At 42.5% G+C, this 18,441-nt stretch overlaps 1 protein-coding gene across 1 annotated transcript in view; it reads left to right on the top strand.

Moving 5' to 3' along the window:
• Window positions 1-9,539: 9,539 nt before the first annotated feature.
• Window positions 9,540-18,441, top strand: part of LOC119422529 (collagen alpha-1(IX) chain) — a 52,712-nt gene continuing 43,810 nt past the window's right edge. Inside the window, exons 1-2 of the mRNA XM_037689906.1 lie at window positions 9,540-9,545; window positions 9,680-9,703. Of these exons, the coding sequence (XP_037545834.1) occupies window positions 9,540-9,545; window positions 9,680-9,703 (30 nt within the window). The remainder of the gene's footprint in view (window positions 9,546-9,679; window positions 9,704-18,441) is intronic.

The raw sequence follows: 18,441 nt of genomic DNA, 5'->3' as shown, positions 1-18,441 counted from the left end.
TCACCTGCACACACATCGGCCTCTTCTTATAACCGAGCCATGGAGCAAACACTACCGAAGAGATGAACTCATGAACACAGCTGAGTTGTAAACCAGCGCAAACAAACCGCACCAAGACAACAGCCGTTAACGAGCTTTGAAAACGACGCCTGATGCTGACGTCATCCATCACATCCGCTCGGCTCTTCTCGGCTGGACTCGTTCGTGGCCGCATTACCGCCACCTGCTGGACAACATTTATATACGCTCGTTTTAAACTTTCATGGCCAACAACACAGTATTGTTTAGCAGCCTACTTGTTGTATTTTGTAAAGCAGAATTATCCATTTATAAAAGTATATGTTATTATTAATTATTAATTATATTATACTATAAATTAAAATCAAAATCTTACTTCTAACCTACGAAGCTCTCAACAACATAGCTCACTTTTATATTCAAGATCTGATTGTTCCATATTTTCCCAACAGAGCACTTTGCTCTCAGACTGCAGGCTTACTCGCGGTTCCTAGAGTTTCCAAAGGCAGAATGGGAGGAAGATCTTTGGTTATCAGGCTCCTCTTTTGTGGAACCAACTTCCAGTTTCTGTCCGTAGGGCAGACACATTGTCCAGTTTTAAGACTGGGCTTAAGAATTTCCTTTTTGATAAATCCTATAGTTAGGATTCAAGGATTTTTTAATTGTCATACCAGCTCACAGTTGCATGTTAGTGGTATGAAATTTGGACTCAGGTCCCAGATCAAGAAGCCTAACAATTATCAAATAAATAAATACAAAATAGTACAAATATGATATATATTTGTACATTATTACATATTTGTAATATATATATACATATATATATATATATATATATATATATATTCATCCATCCATCCATTTTCTTTACCCATTTATTCCATTTTGGGTCACGGGGGTCGCCGGTGCCCATGTCCAGCAATCACTGTGCGAGGGGCGGGGTACACCCTGGACGGGTCCAAGTCCATCACAGGGCCACATAGAGAACATAGAGACAAACGAGGCAAACAACCATTCACTTTCTCACGCACACCTAGGGACAATTTAGAGTTACCAATCAGCCTAACATGCATGTTTTTGGTCTGTGGGAGGAAACCGGAGCACTCGGAGAAAACCCATGCATGCACGGAGAGAACATGCAAACTCCACCCAGAAAGGCCCCTGGACCAGGGTTTGAACCAATGACCTGATCGCTGAGAGGCAGCAGCTCTACCAGTTGCGCCACCGTGCTGATAAAGTTAAAAAAAAAATATATATATATAAGATGAAGCTGAATTGCAGCTCGAGTTCAGCAGTCTGACAGCTGCAGGGAAGAAACTGTTTCTGAGCCTGGTGGTCTTGATCTGAATGCTCCTCAGCCGCCTGCTTGAGGGGAGGGGCTGGAAGAGATTGTGTGCAGGATGAGTGGAGTCCTTCATGATACGGAGTGCCCTCCCCCTGCATTGTGAAGTGTCGAGGTCTGAGGTGGTGGGAAGGCTGCTCCCCACAGTCTTCTGTGCAGCCTTAAGCACCCTCTGCAGAGCCATCCTCTCAGCAGCAGTGCAGCTGCCGTGCCACACGGTGATACAATTGCAGAGAACGCTCTCCACCACACAGCAATAGAAGCTCCTCAGGACAGAGCTCCCAAGTCCAGCTCTCTTCAGCTTCCTGAGGAAGTCGAGACACTGGTGGGCCTTCTTGACCAGACAGGAAGTGTTGGCTCTCCAGGTGAGGTCACTGGATATATGCACCCCCAGGTACCTGTAGCAGGAGACCACCCCCACATCTGCTCCTCCGATGTGTAGGGGATGAAGAGGATCCTTGTCCCTTGTGAACTCCACCACCATCGCCTTGGTCGTCTTCACAATCATGCAGAGATTATTGCCTCTGCACCACTGCACCAGGTTTTCCACCTCCTCTCTGTAGTTGGACTCATCATTGTTTGTGATGTGTCCCACTGCTGCTGTGTTGTCCACAAACTTCACTATATGGCAGCTGGGGTGTCTAGCCGAGCATTCATGTGTCAACAGAGTGTACAGGAGGAGGCTCAGAAAGCAGCCCTCTCACGAGCCAGTGCTGAGAGTGATGGAGGAGGAGAAGGTGTTGTAGATCCTGACAGTCTGAGGTCTGTTGGTCAGAAAGTTTGGAATCCAGTTCCCCAGTGTGGGACTCAGTCCAAGAAAGGAGAGCTTCTGCACCAGAGTCTGTGGGATGATGGTGTTGAAGGCCAAGGAGAAATCCATAAAGAGCAGACTTGTGTAAGAATTTTTGCTCTCCAATTGGGTGCTGTGTGGCCCACCGATGAGATGGCAGCAGCAGTGGAGCGGTTCCTTCTGTAGACGTACTGATGTGGGTCCACAGTGATGTCGATGGAGTCCTTGATGTGGGTCATTACCAGCCTCTCGAAGCACTTCATGACTACCAATGTTAAGGCTATGGGTTGGTAGTCATTCAGGCCTGTCACTATGGAGCACTTAGGTGCAGGGACAATAGTGGCAGACTTAAAGCAGGGGGGATAACTGCCAATGACAGTGAGGTGTTGAGATGTCTGCCATCACCTCAGACAGCTGGTATGCGCAGTCCTTCAGTACAGAACCTGGGATGTTGTCAGGGCCTGTAGCCTTATGGGGGTTGATTCACTGGAGGATCTTCCTCTGAAGGTCTTCATCTGCTGTGGTCACACAGAGGGGCGTATCGCTGGGTGATGGTATAAGTCTAGTGCTGGGGGTGGTGTTAGGATCCTCAAAGTAAGCATAGAACTTATTGAGTGCATCTGGCAATGAGGGGTCCCTTGGGCATTGTGCATCCTTGATGTTGTAGGTCATAATGCACTTGATGCCCTTCCACATGTGCCGGGGGTCATTGGTGATGAAGCGACCCTGAATTTTCTGGGTGTATGTGGCTTTGGCCCTTGCAGTGCCTGCAGTCAATCTTTTCCTTGCCTCTCGAAGTGCTGATGCCTCACCTGTCCTGAATGCAGCATCCCTAGTTTTCAGCAGAGCTCTCACCTCAGCATTCAGCCAGAGTTTCTGATTCAGATAACAGGTTACTGTCCCGATGGTGATAATATCATCAACACACTTGTAGATGAAGCCAAGAACAGAGGAGGTGTATTCCTCCAGGTCCACCTCTCCCTCATATGTAGCCGCCTCTCTGAAGACCTGCCAATCTGTGCACTGAAAACAGTCCTGGAGCACAGAGTCTACATCCCTGGGCCACACAGTGACTGTCTTCTTTGTTGGCCTCATTCGTCTCATCAACAAACGATTTGCTGGCACCAGCAGGATTGCGATGTAGTCGGAGAGGCCAAGATGGGGGCGAGGAAGAACTCTGTACGCACCGTGAATGTTAGTGTACACACAGTCCAGAGTGTTGTCTCCTCGTGTAAGAAAGGTGACATGCTGGTAAAAACTGGGCAGAGTGTCCATCAGTTTCATGTGGTTAAAGTCCCCCGCAACCATGTAAAATGCCTCCCGGTGCTTTATCTGCAGTGAGCTAATGGTGTCATACAGCTTCTTTGATGCTTCGTTAGCATTAGCAACTGGCGGTATTCAAACAATGGTAAAGAACACTGCAGTAAATTCCCATGGCAGATAGTACGTCTGACTTTCACAGTAATAATTTCTATCGCTTCAGAGCAGTAGCTTTTTACCAGTTCACAGTTCATTCACCAATCTTCATTCACGAACATACAAAGTCCCCCCCCCCCCATGTTTTATCCGACCGATGGTCACGGTCTGCTCAGACTAACTGAAGACAGTTGATCTAGAAAGCTGAGTCTGGCATGTTGTTGTTAAGCCAGGATTCCATTAAGCAAAGAACAGCACAATTCTTCATCTCTGTAGAAACACTCATCCTCAGATGTAACAAGTCCATTTTGTTATCCAGAGAGTGGACACTGGCCAGAAAGAGAGTAGGAATCGGTGGCCTTCTAGCCTTTAACTGGGCCAACATGCCTGCCCGCTTCCCCCTCTTCTGTTTCCGGGCACATCGTTTCCTCTTGACCGTTGCTCCTTACACGTTGCTGCGCCGTTCCGTTGTCCTCAGGGGCCGCTGTCTGCCGAGTGCAGATTTCAGCCTCTGTGATATATTAATAACCAAACTGTTTCTCATGGCCATCAGTTCGGTTGAGCTGAACTTGAGCCGTGAATTTAGCACTGAACTAGTGACAAAAACAGCCTCAGGAATTAAAATAATTAAAATAATAATCCCATTAGCATGAGAAGCCACCACACTTCTGTGCGCCGCCATAACAGCCACATAAGACTGAATTTGTTGCGGCTCCTCAGACTGATGAAGTCCTTTGGATGAAAGACGAACTGTTTCAACAAAAAGAAACCGTCCAGAGGACCTGACTTAACTTTGTTGGATCTGGTTGTATCTTTGTGTTACCTAATGTTGTTGTCATAGTTGTGTATGTCTTTGTGGGAGTCTGGACCTGTTTGTAATGTTCTGTTTTCCAGATCTGTGATGCATCTTCTAACCTCAGAAGTGCTTACAAGTGAAAGATTGTTGTGGAAACTGTGACCAATAAGACAATGGAGCAAAGTCCATTAGCAGAGTAAAACAATCAGATGTTAGTAACAACAGTGATAATAGTTTATAACACCATGATTAAAAAATACCTGTAATGTATTTTTACTTTAAGCATTAAACTTTCTAAGTGGAGAGAATCAGTCAGCAGTCTGAGTCCACAGAACCCCTCCCTCTCAGGTCGGCTGAGCCTCAGGTTCCCAGCAGGACTCTCTCACATCGTCTCGTTCCAGCACACAGTGGGCTTTTAGTTGGGGGCCGCACTGGCAGGTGGACTGTCAAAGAGCCCCGACTGACCTGGTAAAACGAGGCTTTTAAGCTTTGCCTGCATCTGAAGACGACTATGGCCCTATTAAGGATTTCTCAGGAGTCCCTGCTGGTGCTTTTCCTGCAGATGGTGCTGATCTGTTGGGCTCAGGTGAGAGGAAGGTGCTGAGACTATGAGGTGTAGGCAGGCTGCAGTGGATCACGTGCTAATATCAGACTGAAAATCAAAATGTTTTAATTTTTCTAAGGATCATCATTTCAGAGCATCTGTGAGGGTCAGTCTGGCCTTCAGTTTAGTTTTAATGTTCTATGATGTTATGATTTATGTAGTTTTTCTGTTTTTTAACTGCTTAGATGTTCTAGTGTTTTTCTGATATGAGCCAAATGAAAACTGACCTGTGCTGGTTAAACGCTCGGAGCCGTTTGATGAAATCTGTCTCAGATGTTGTTTTAACAGAACTTCAGTTTAGGGTGAACTATCACCTGGGATGGAGCGTGTAAATATTACGAGGTGAACTTAAAGTAGATGTTGCATTATTTTTTTTACAATCTGCACCATTGTACTGTCATAAACATCTTGGACAATATTTATCCAAAAAGCCTCTTAATCCCAGCGTGTCCACCGTACAGCGCTACAGTCCAGACAGCAGCAGTAATCTGAACACATGCAGCTACTTAGGCAGCATAATGGGGCTAAACTCAAGCCAGGTTCAGTTTCATGACCTTTCCCCTCGCGTCACGCAGACAATGGGCCTCTGTGTGAGCAGGCCCTGCACAGAAACAGCTGCAGCGCTGCATGTTCGGTGACGGAAAAACAAAAACTGATTCTGTGTTTGTTTTAAAGAGGGGTGCAGTCGGTCCCAGAGGCCCCCCAGGACCTCCTGGCATAGCTGGTGTCCCCGGCGTGGACGGGATTGATGTGAGTCTGAAATTTTCTCTCTGTTTAAAAAGAAGTTATTTTTCAGGTCACTGAGCCAGTCACCTCTCAGATCATCAGACAGCAGCTGTTTGAGTCAGGAGGCTCCGTTTAAAATACAACAACAGCACTGCGTCCATCTTTACCCAGAGTTTCAACGTTGTATATGACTGTTTTAATTTCACGTGTAAATGAGACAATCTGACAGAACAGGAAGCTGCGTTCATGACTAACGTTTGTGTTCCTGTCTCTGGTGTCTTCAGGGTGAGCGAGGCGAAGACTCCACAGTGACCGGACCACCAGTGAGTCACAGTTTAACGACACAAGCTGTTCTGGATGCTAACGTTTGGACTGATGTTGCTGAATCTTCTGTTTTCAGGGTCCTGCCGGTGCTAATGGCAAAGATGGGGCTCCTGGGTCCGCAGGTCTTCCAGGGGCAGATGTAAGTCAAACATCACGTCTGTGGGGAACTCATCCACCAGACACATTTTACAGCAGTTTGACACAACCATACCAGAATTATTTGGACTTTATCTGCATTAATCTGGAAAAGGGTGGTCCAAAGTATGGCCTACAGGCCATCATGACCCTCGATTGAAATGGTTTTGGCCCGCAGGTTTAAGAGGCTGGTGCAGATGGACACCCAGTGCAAACTGTGTTTTAATTTCTCATACGTTTATTCCAGCTTTGTTATAAAAGCTATCACAAACACTGACTGACTTTTACTAAAATGGAGACGTTTGGTTAACCATTTATAAAACTTGGTTCTGTGTAGCAAGTGTTCAAGCTCAAGGATCTTTATTATCCCCGAGCGGCAATTAGTTTCACAGTCAGTAGCTATAAACCATCCAAACTACACAAGACATTAAAACATTAAAATAAAAATACTGACGTCATCAATGTTCCTTGAGAAACCTGATCACTACAGAGTTTTTCAGTCTGTTCGTTCTACATCTGGGCTGCAGATACCTGCGTCCAGATGGAAGCAACCTGAACGCACCATGGAGTGGATGATCAGGATCTGCCAGAATCAGCCTGGCCTTGTTCACTGACCTCGCCTTGTGTAGGTCAGTGAGGATGAGGCTTTAATCCTCAATACAGGGACATGGGACTCTGTTCCCAGCATGTGGAGTGGGCTTAATTTAAGAATAATTCAAGTTCCTTTTTGTTGGTGTCCCTTAAATCTTTCAAAGAATCAGTTTTAGTGACTGACTCATTGTAAGATTTCATACCAGAGCACAGACTAAAATATAAAGTCTTTTCAGCTAGATGGTTCTGGCCTGTGTCCAAGACTTTAGACACCCCCGATCGAGAAGATGAGGATTGAAATTTAAATCTGCTGCTGTGTGAACAGTTTGTCTTGGCCTCTGTTAGGTAAGAAAAACGTTCCCCGAATAAATCAATCTGGCTGTTTAGGGGCGAGTCTGGAGCAGCTTCCTGACAGGAACAGGGTTCTTTTTGTGCACGTCTGAAGGGAGGGCAGTGGAATGGGCTTCCCAGAGACGGCTGACAGGAGCGACCTGTATGCTGGGAGAGGAGCAGAATGGTGCCAGTGTGCTTCCTGTCTGCTGCGGTGACGGACCCGGGCTGGGCGAACACGTCGGTCATCTGTTGGCCAAAGGAAGGACCAGAACATTCAGATCAAATCTAAGAAATGTCCAACATTAAAAAACTGGTTTAAAGTGACTTAATTTTCACTTCCTTTGACTAACTGGAAGTTCTTGTAGCAGGTACTCATTAAAAAAGGTTTAAAGAAGATCTGAACCAGGATGGTCAAACTTCAACAAGAGGCTGAAAAGAAAAACCTGAAACAGTTAAAACTGATTAAAATATTTATAAAATTATCTTGATTTCAAATGTAATATGACAAATTATTCAAATAGGAAACACAAATTATCTTTGCCCAATACCACATTATATGTATTTTAGAACCACCTATTTATTAATGAACAAATGATATGAATGATAAAATGATCATTATTCAATTCTTATGCCTTGCTTTCTATCAGCAGGGTTTTTGTTATATACTTCTTACTAGCACATTTTATTGTAATCCATTAAATTAGTTGTAAAAAAAATCCAAATATACATTCAATTTTATTAAATTAAATTAATTAAATTAATATTTTGCTTTGAAATGAGAAGAAAACAAATTAAATATTGAGTGCAAGTTTATCTGTGATCAGTTCAAATTTTCTTTTGTTGCTTTTTCTGCGCCAAAATGAAAACTTACTATCTTTTCCAACTTTTTTATCTTTTGACTTTAAATTGGCAAACTGCTCTGAAAAATCTGCTCTAAGTAAGTTCAGGTTTTTTTAAATGTAAGATCAGAAGCATTAGAGACTTCATTTTGTTACTGACTGGTAATTCATTTAAACTTTTATCTTATGGACCAAATAAAATAATAACAAAGGCCTGATCTGGCCCATGGGCCTTCAGTTTGACACATACGATCTAAACAATGAAAGGTAAGTTAAGACGTTTAATCCTACGGGATGAACCAACCAGAGGAAGAATCAGTCATTTTAGGTCAGGCTATTTCTTCATTCAGTAACTTTTGATTTAAATGTTATAAAAGAGGACATTTTATAAACAACGAGGAAAAATGTGTACACTTTGATTTACGAGTGCCTGAAAGTTGCTAAAAAATGTCATAAACCTGGAAATAGATGAAAAAATAAACATGAGTGCCCCCAAGTAACCTGTATATGACAACAAAATAATAAGTCTTCTGAAAGTCGGTTCTGGCTTTTGGTTTTGGTGTACCCCCTCAAGGATTTTCAGTGGCTAACATATGGACACCCCATTAAAACATTTCTGAAGACACCTCTGAATTTTTCAGCAGATCATGATCAAATATCCAAGCAGCCATTATCTTTGCTCGCTTCTTCATTTCTGGGTCACTGGTGCTCATATCCATCAGTTACTGTGTGAGAGGTGGGGGACACCCTGGACAGGTCCAAGTCCATCACAGGGACACATAGAGACAAACAACCATTCACTGTCTCACTCATGGGACAATTTAGAGTTACCATTTACCATGCATGTTTTTGGTCTGTGGGAGGAAGGCCGGGTACTTGTACAAAACAAACGAACAGAGAGAACTCCACCCAGAAAGTATCCTGGTGCTCAATAATCCAGGTAGAACAATCTAACAAAGGTAAGTCGGGTCCTAGATCCACCCAGAGGGGTCCCAGCTCGGGATTCGATCCTGTATCTTTCTAACTGAAACTCTTCTATATGTGCCGCCCACAGCCAAACATGTGAATTTTAATAAACCTTGTGTCCTCTCTGCAGGGACCTGTAGGACCTCCTGGGGATCCAGGTCCAGTGGGTCCAAAAGGCTCAAAGGTAAATGAATCATCTCAACAGGAAACTGAGCTCTTAAATTTGTTTCTACTGATTCACATCCACAGTGAAGACCTGAGCTTTTATTTGGTCTGTTTTTAAATTTACCTGATGCAGTAGGACCTCATAGACATTAAAATAACTATTGTTATTGAATGACTGGTGAATCAAAAATGTTATTAATTAAAATAAATTAAAAAAAGTAACAGTTGTGAAAATTCACATCAAGTGCCCTGAGTCAGGACAGCAGGTCTAATTAAACATGATGGTGTTTTAGGGTGCACAGAAGCTGATGTCTCCACGTAAGGACGTGGGTCTCAGGACGTCCATGTCCCGTTCTCACAGTTATGATGTGATCTTGTCGATTTTAGGGGGATCCTGGAGTTCAAGGGCCTGCTGGAGAGCCCGTGAGTTCACATGTTTATCTTGCAGTATTTCTGTTTTATATTTATACCTGCTGCAACCCAGTAAAGTCTGAATGTCGGTATGTATGCAGTATTTAAAATACAGATATCACATTTTGGTAAGAGGTAGCGCTGAATGTAACTGAATGTTAATGTGAAGGACTTGGCTTGAGTCTCTGTTTGGAACTCATATTTTATGTTTTGTCTCCCACAGGGTGTCGGACCCGTTGGGCTGGATGTGAGTACACTGTGATTCATATACATTATGTAATTATCACCTGCTACTGAACGTGATTGAGCATGTTTGTGTCTGTGTGCATGTATGTGTTAGCAAAAAAAAAAAAAAAATCTCATGAACCACTGAACAGATTTGAATGAAATTCTCAAAGTAATCTGTGGATGAGCGTCTACAACTGATTGTCAACCCAATTCAAGATGGCCGCCACCATCAACTGATTCTAGGAAACTCAAAAATAGCTGTACCTCAGCCAGTTTGAAAAGTTTCAGTCCAGATTCCACTTTGCACACTCCACTGATCCAGCTTTGTTCAGGTTCACCAGCGGCCTGTCGATGGCAGAAAATGCCGACTCACCATCTCTTCTTATCCTTCTTGGTCTGTCTTCAGCATTTGATACGAGTGATCACAACGTTCTCCTGAACCACCTCTTTCATCCTAATGGGCTTTGAGATACTGCTCTTGACTGATTCCACTCCTATCCAGTAATGGTAAATCAGGTCATCTGGACAGTTTCTTTTTTGTGGAAAGACGTTTTGCCCGCTATCCGGAGGGCTTCATCAGTCTGAGGAGTCACAAGTAAACGTTTTCCCCACGAAGCAGTACACTCCTTTAGTGGACCAACCAGTTTGCTTGTGATAAGATGGTTTCTGGGGGCTGTCCTGTCCCCAGTCGACAGGCAGCCACAGCCCTCCAGATAGAGGGCGAAATGTCTTTCCACAAAAACTGAACTGTCCAGATGACCTGATTGACCATTATTGGATTTTCTACCTGGATGATTGAGCATGAACTTTGATGTCTTGAATCACTTTGGCTGTAGCTGCCTGCATAGGAGGAGTCGATGGGGGACAGGGCAGCCCCCAGAAACCATCTTATCACCAGCATACTGGTTGGTCCACTAAAGGAGTGTACTGCTTAGTGGGGAAACTACTATAGAGGGCAAAATGTCTTTACACACAAAAAGAAACTGTCCAGATGACCTGAGACCATTAATTGATTTTGTACCTGGATTATTGAGCATGAACTTTGAGACCTTGAACCACTTTGGCTGTGGCTGCCTGCCTGGGAGGAATCAATCCACAAAAAAGAAACTGGCTAGATGACCTGACTGACCATTATTGGATTTTGTACCTGGATGATTGAGCATGAACTTTGATGTCTTCCACTTCTATCTTTCAAATAGCGCTTAACATGTTGCCATCATAGGAGCCAAGTCAAAGATTCATGCTGCCACTTGAGAAGTTCCTCAAGGATCAGTTTTTGGCTCTACTCTCTTCATATTGTACATGCTTCCTCTTACTCAGATCATCAACCACCATGGAATATCCTTCCACTGCTATGCTGATGACACTATCTTTACATAAATGTGCCACCTATCAGCTGCTTCATCTTCCACACCACCCCACCATCATCACTATCTCTACACTCACTATCTGTCTGGAGGAAATAAAGTCATGTTGATTGGAACTTCCCATCATTCAACCTTTATTTAGACAAGTTAATCCCATTGAGCCTCGAGGACTCATTTACAAGTGTAGTGGGATAGGTCGGTTAGCTTCGTTTAGCTTCGGAGCTGCACTACACGTTATAATATCTGGACTAGTTCAAGTACCTGATATTATACTTAATTTAAACGGATTCTCTCTTTTTTGAGCTACTTGACAGATATGTGACAGAGATACTGTGTGGGAGATGGTTTAATCAGTGACGTGAGACGTTAATTTTCTTTGACCCATCAAAATGAATGTGGTCATTTATTAACAGAATCAAAATTTAACATCAAACATTGTACACGTGATTATTCTGATTGTACGCAATAACACAGCCTAATTACAACAGACATTTATGAAAATATCTGGATGATTTACTGGCAGATAGAAGAGTTTTAAAGATGGGAAAATGAAGGAGTTTAAATGGAGAGAGATGGATGAGGGAAAAGTGGGTTGATAACGAACGGCACCCTCCATCCGAACCCAGCTCCACCTCGGTACACTTAGGTAGTGAGGGACTCGTTACCTTGTAGAAGATGTCTCCACTGGTACGGAGTTCCATTTAACGCTACCTTTCCAGCGTCTCCGTAGGAACAGCTGCGAATCGTCCGAAGTAGTGACGGTACTTCGTTCAACACCACGCTCACCTCACGGGTGGACTCACATGAGCTGTGAGCCCGTCAGAGGTTCCACTCAGATGTGGAAGATTCCATAATCCCCACGAGACTCGGAAGAACTTCGGATCATGTCTGGAACTTCTTGTTCTCTCCAGCAACTTTCCTGTTCGGTTCTGCTCTCCGAACTGAACTCCTTGGAACTAGGAAGTGTCGACATTTAAAGAGTTCTGTTTCCGGTTCATTTGGGAAGTCCTGATTGGCTGAAAGAGCCAATCAGGGGTGTGGTTTTAGTGACGTAAGAGGTCACTAGAAGTCAGAAAAACAGTGAGATGTTTTGGAACAGACAGAAAAATGTTTTTGAGACAAACAAGAGAAATGTTTAGGCGAGATGGGAGGAAACAGGCGCCAGCTCCTCTGTTTCTGTCTGAGAGGTTTTAAAAACATGACAGTTCGTTCCAACAAACTTGTTTGCGTTTGTCTCCGACTTTTGACCGACATCACAACTTGCTCATTTCAGACAGAAGATCAAGAAAATGAATAATTACTCTGTAACAGACATTAACTAGATTTCTACTTTGAATGAGGATTAAAAATCATTAATACTGTTTCACAGTTGATTGAAAATGAGTAGTTCACTTCAACATTTAAAAATGATTTGAACTAAATACACTTTTGATTATCAAGACATTTGTAAAATAGTAATGATAATAAAAAAGAGAGTGTTCTTTCAATTGATCAGTGCCGGATACAATTAGAAAGTCTCTGGATGAGCTTAATTTGTATTTCTGGATACAAATCAATGACATGACAGTTCCTGTTCCAGGAAGGCCCTCAGGGCCAGATTTTGACCTGAGGCTTAGTTCACTACACAAGAGAGACCTGAATCAGCTCCAGTCATCTCCCATAATAGCTATAACCTTTTCTGGTCAGGACACTCACCTCCATTATCACCAACCTTGGTGTCCAGTTTGATCCTCACCTTTTCTTTGACTACCATGTCAAACACTTGTGTAAAACCTTCTTTTTTCATCTAAAAATTTCTCATCTTGGCTCGATACTGAAAACTTGTCCATGTCTTTGTGTCTTCAAGGCTGGGCTTTTCAATTCAACTCTTTTGAGCATTTCAAAATAAAATCTTCAAAAACACAAGTTCTTGCAGAACAGTGCTGCTAGACTGTTAACAAAAACTAACTAAGCACATCACACTAGTCCGGCAGTCACTTCTATGGCTTCCTGTCTCTACCAGAATCCAGTACAAGATTTGTTTTCTGACCGTAGAGTTAAATAAACCAGAGCGCTCTCCCATCTTACCCACTGCTTGCATCCGTGGCATTGTGGAGGAGCAAAGATGGCGACTAAAGAGGGCAACAGCTCACAACCAGCCAAGTAACTATTTGATCCACAGCAAGCCCAACTGGATCTGTGTCACAAACTACTTGTAATCTTTTGACAATAAATTAATAGAATAGATAATTAATGTTAATTTCATTCATTACATATTTGTTAATTTAAATTTCTTCCTTAGATAGAGAACTTTACTAATTGGCTTTTGTGTGTATGTGAATGTTTCTGTTCAGTGCCCTGAGACAACTTTGTTGTGATTTGGTGCTTTATAAATAAACTGAATTGAATTGAACAATCATGTAAAACAGTTAGATGATGTGTAAGAAATATACACTGTATATTGTTTATAAGTAATGATGATCTTAACTAGATCTGAAGTCAGCCAATAACACACACAACTCAGAAATTACATATAAAGGGATATAATAACAGTATTAGAATAACATATATTTATTATTATTTACCTGTTATGTAGTCAACACTAAATGTTCACTGCATACACGGTGATACAACAAAATTGTGTACACAGGGTCCCAGTTACATCCAACAAAAGTACAAATTATAAAGAAAAACAGTAATAAGATCTAAGATATACACTAAGAAATACATACATAATCATACACCAAAGTTAGTCATGGAGTTCCTCAGGGTTCAGTGCTTGGACTAATACTCTTATATATGCTTCCATTAGGTAAAGTTATTAAACAGCATGGGATAAATTTTCATTGTTATGCTGATGACACACAATTATATTTGTCCATTAAACCCAATGAATCCAATCAGCTACTTAGACTACAAGCATGTCTTAAAGACATAAAATCCTGGATGACCCTTAATTTTCTCCTGTTGAACACAGACAAAACTGAGGTTTTGGTTTTTGGACCTGAACATCTTAGAAATTAATTTTTCAGTCTTTCTCCCTCCTTAGATGGCATTAATCTGTCCTCCAGCTCTAATGTTAAAAATCTTGGTGTTATTCTTGATCAGGACACGTCTTTTATCCCCCACATTAAAAATGTTACTAGAACTGCTTCTTCCACCTGTGTAATATCACTAACATTAGAAACATCTGATCTAAAGATGATGCAGAAAAACTGGTCCATGCATTTGTCACGTCTATACTGGACTATTGCAATGGTTTATTATCTGGGTGTCCAAATACTTCTTTAAAACGTCTTCAGTTGATCCAAAATGCTGCTGCCAGAGTATTAACTGGAGTTACTGGGAGAGATCATATTTCTCCAGTTTCAGCTTCTCTCCATTGGCTCCCTGTCAAATCCAGAATAGAATTCAAAATCTTACTTCTAACCTACAAAGCTCTCAACAACCTAGCTCCATCTTATATTACAGATCTTGTTGTTCCATATTTCCCTAACAGAGCACTTCGCTCTCAGACTGCAGGTTTACTTGTGGTTCCTAGAATTTACAAAAACAGAATGGGAGGCAGATCTTTCAGTTATCAGGCTCCTCTCTTGTGGAACCAACTTCCAATCTCTGTCCGTGAGGCTGACACATTGTCCAGTTTTAAGACTGGACTTAAGACTTTCCTTTTTGCTAAATCCTATAGTTAGGGTCATCTTGTCATGCTGTCTTAAGCTTAGACTACTAGAGGACAAATTGATCCAATTTTCTTAAATGATTTTTTAAAAATTAAATAGTTTTCATTTGATACTATTTCTATCTTAACATGTGATTCTTGACCTGCCATTGTGTATCTGTTCCTACCAAATCCAGCCGGTCGAAGCAGATGGCCGCTTGTCCTGAGTCTGGTTCTGCTAAAGGTTTCTCCCTCATGAGGGAGTTTTTCCTTTCCACTGTCGCCTTCATGCTCGCTCAAGATGAGAGTTCTGTGATGGAGTTAAATTCAAAGCAGTCTGCCCCTCAGATAAATAACATCAACTTATTATTTTTATATATGAATGCTTCTGTTAACTTATTATTTTTAAATATAAATGTTAACTTATTATTTTTGTTAACTTATTTTATAAATATACAGTATATAATGTATATATATATATACCTGTATATATACTGTATATGCCTGTGAATGTTTCTTTTCAGTGCCCAAAGATGACTTCTGTTGTGACTTGGCGCTATATAAATAAATTGAATTGAATTGAAATACACCAGGCAGCACGGTGGAGCAACTGGTAGAGCTGCTGCCTCTCAGCGAGCAGGTCCTTGGTTCAAACCCCGGTCCAGGGGCCTTTCTGGGTGGAGTTTGCATGTTCTCTCCGTGCATGCGTGGGTTTTCTCCGGGTACTCCGGTTTCCTCCCACAGACCAAAAACATGCATGTTAGGCTGATTGGTAACTCTAAATTGTCCCTAGGTGTGAGTGAGAGAGTGAATGGTTGTTTGTCTCGTTTGTCTCTGTGTGGCCCTGTGATGGACTGGAGACCTGTCCAGGGTGTACCCCACCCCTCGCACAGTGATTGCTGGACATGGGCACCAGCGACCCCCGTGACCCAAAATGGAATAAGCGGGTAAAGAAAATGGATGGATGGATGGATGAAATACACCAAACGGTACGCAAAAAGATCTAAGATATACGCTAAACACTAATAATGTAAAACAATACGGCGTAACAACAGCAACCTGTATATGAGTCTGTGGTGAGCAGATGGGTACGAATGAATACAGCAGTATGACATAATCAGCAGCACATATGCCACATACAGTATCACCAATTAATACATTACAGTGATTTTTTTTTCTTACAGTGATTATTCTGGTTAGAGATTCATGAGTCTAACATCCTCAGGGTAGAAGCTGTTCCTCAGTCTAGTGGTTCTACACTTAATGCTCCTCAACCTCCTTCCTGTGGGGAGCGGGGCAAAAAGTGTGTGTGCTGGGTGAGTGGGGTCCTTCATGATGCAGGTGGCCCTCTTCCTGCATCTGGAGGTGTAAATGTCTGTGATGGTGTGGAGACTGACACCAAAAACAATTTTAGTTTCAATTCAGTTTATTTATATAGCACCAAATCACAACAAAGTTGTCTCAGGGCACTTTAAAAGAGATCCCTCCTGTCTACAGCCATCAGTATCTATAACATCTCTTAATGAAATGAGGCTAACGAGTTACAGCAACAAATAATTTCCTTTTGGGATTAATAAAGTATTTTTGAATTTGAATTTTGAATTGAATTTACAGGAACATTCACATACATAGAAAAGCTATTTAGTATAGTTTTCTATCTAAGGAAGCAGCAGACACGTTGAATCATCAGTTATCAACAACAATTCAATAATTACCAGAGATTAAATCGGCTTTATAGACTAATTTTAGTTTTAATGTTACATTGTTTGCTTCAGTTATAGTTGGATCACATTCACATTGAGGTAAATAAGATCAAATCTGTTGACTTGTGAAGTGAGAAACGTTTTATTTTTTTCTCTTCGGTTCATACATTCGTATCACACACAACTTTGTGGCATTTTAAAATTTTATATACATTAGATAGCTTATATACAAAGTACATTCTAATATTATATTATATAATAAAGAGAAATGCAATAAAGAGAACAGTGAGAAAATGGTCAACGGAAGCTGAAGAAGCCCTGCGGGGTTGTTTTGACGCTACAGACTGGGATGCACTGTGCCAGCCACATGGAGAGGACATCAATGCCATGACTGAGTGTGTGACCGACTATATAAACTTCTGTGTAAACAACACCATCCCCACCAGAACAGTGAGATGCTTCCCCAATAACAAACCCTGGATCACCACTGACCTGAAGGAACTGCTAAACCAGAAAAAAAGAGCCTTCAGGGAGGGAGACAGGGAATTATTGAAGAGCACACAGAAGCAACTAAAAGTCAAGATAAGAAACAGCAAGGAGGTGTACAAGAAGAAGCTGGAGAGCAAGCTCCAACAGAACAATATCAGAGAGGTGTGGTCAGGGATGAAACAGATCACAGGCTTCAAGCAGAAGGAGGATCAGAAGGATGGAAGCCTGGACAGAGCCAATGAACTGAACACATTCTTCAATCGGTTCAGTTCAGGAACAAGCTCAGCATCCTCCTCTCTTGCCCACAGCCAAACATACATACCACCCTCCATTGACCCAAGGCTGTCCTGTCACACCTCAAATATTGTATCTACCACCTCAGTCATGGACCCTTCTTCTACATATTGGTCTTCAACCAAATCAGAAGATGCTGATACCTCCATTGCCTCCCCCCTCTGCGTTTCCAGAAGTCAGGTGAGGAAGCAGCTGGAGAGACGGAACCAGAATAAGGCTGCAGGTCCAGATGGTGTCAGTCCCAGAGTCCTGAAGGTCTGTGCAGAGCAGCTCTGTGGGGTTCTGCAGCATCTCTTCAACCTTAGCCTGACCCAGAAGAAGGTTCCAGTGTTGTGGAAAACATCCTGTCTTGTTCCAGTGCCAAAGAAAACGCACCCATCAGTCCTCAATGACTATAGACCTGTTGCCCTGACATCCCACATCATGAAGGTCCTAGAGAGACTTCTGCTGACACACCTGACTAGACAAACAAGCACATATCAGGACCCACTGCAGTTTGCTTATCAGCGTGGACTTGGAGTTGAAGATGCCATCATACACCTGCTTCAGCAAACTCACTGTCATCTAGAAAAGGCAGACAGCACTGTGAGAGTCATGTTCTTTGATTTCTCCAGTGCACTTAACACAATCCAGCCTGATTTGCTTTGTCAGAAACTCCAGAAGACTCAGGTGGAGGCCTCAACAATCGTCTGGATCAAAGACTACCTGACGGACAGACCACAGTTTGTGAGACTGAAGGGTTGTGTGTCTGACCAGGTGGTCAGGAGCACCACAGGGGACTGTACTCTCACCATTCTGTTTCACTCTGTACACCTCAGATTTCCAGTACAAAACAGACTCCTGTCATCTGCAGAAATATTCTGATGACTCTGCAGTGGTCGGGTGTATCAGAGATGGACAAGAAGCTGAGTACAGGGAACTGGTGGACCGCTTTGTGGCATGGTGTGGAAACAATCATCTCATCTTGAATGTGAACAAGACAAAGGAGATGATTGTAGATTTCAAGAGAATCAGGAACAGATCCAACACTATTTCTATCATGGGAGAAGAAGTGGAGGTGGTGGAGAAGTATAAATACCTTGGAGTTCACCTGGACAATAGACTGGACTGGAAATGCAACAGTGAAGCGTCTACAAGAAGGGACAGAGCAGACTGTACTTCTTGAGGAAGCTGAAGTCCTTCAACGTTTGCAGCAAGATGCTGCATATCTTCTATAAGTCTGTTGTAGAGAGCGCTATCTCTTCTGCCATCATCTGCTGGGGGGGGG

The sequence above is a fragment of the Nematolebias whitei genome, chromosome 16 (genome assembly GCF_014905685.2).
Source record: "Nematolebias whitei isolate Nwh7 chromosome 16, NemWhi1, whole genome shotgun sequence".
Taxonomy (NCBI): Eukaryota; Metazoa; Chordata; class Actinopteri; order Cyprinodontiformes; family Rivulidae; genus Nematolebias; species Nematolebias whitei.
Note: the sequence above shows the minus strand (reverse complement) of the source record. Positions and strands in the feature narration are given on the sequence as shown.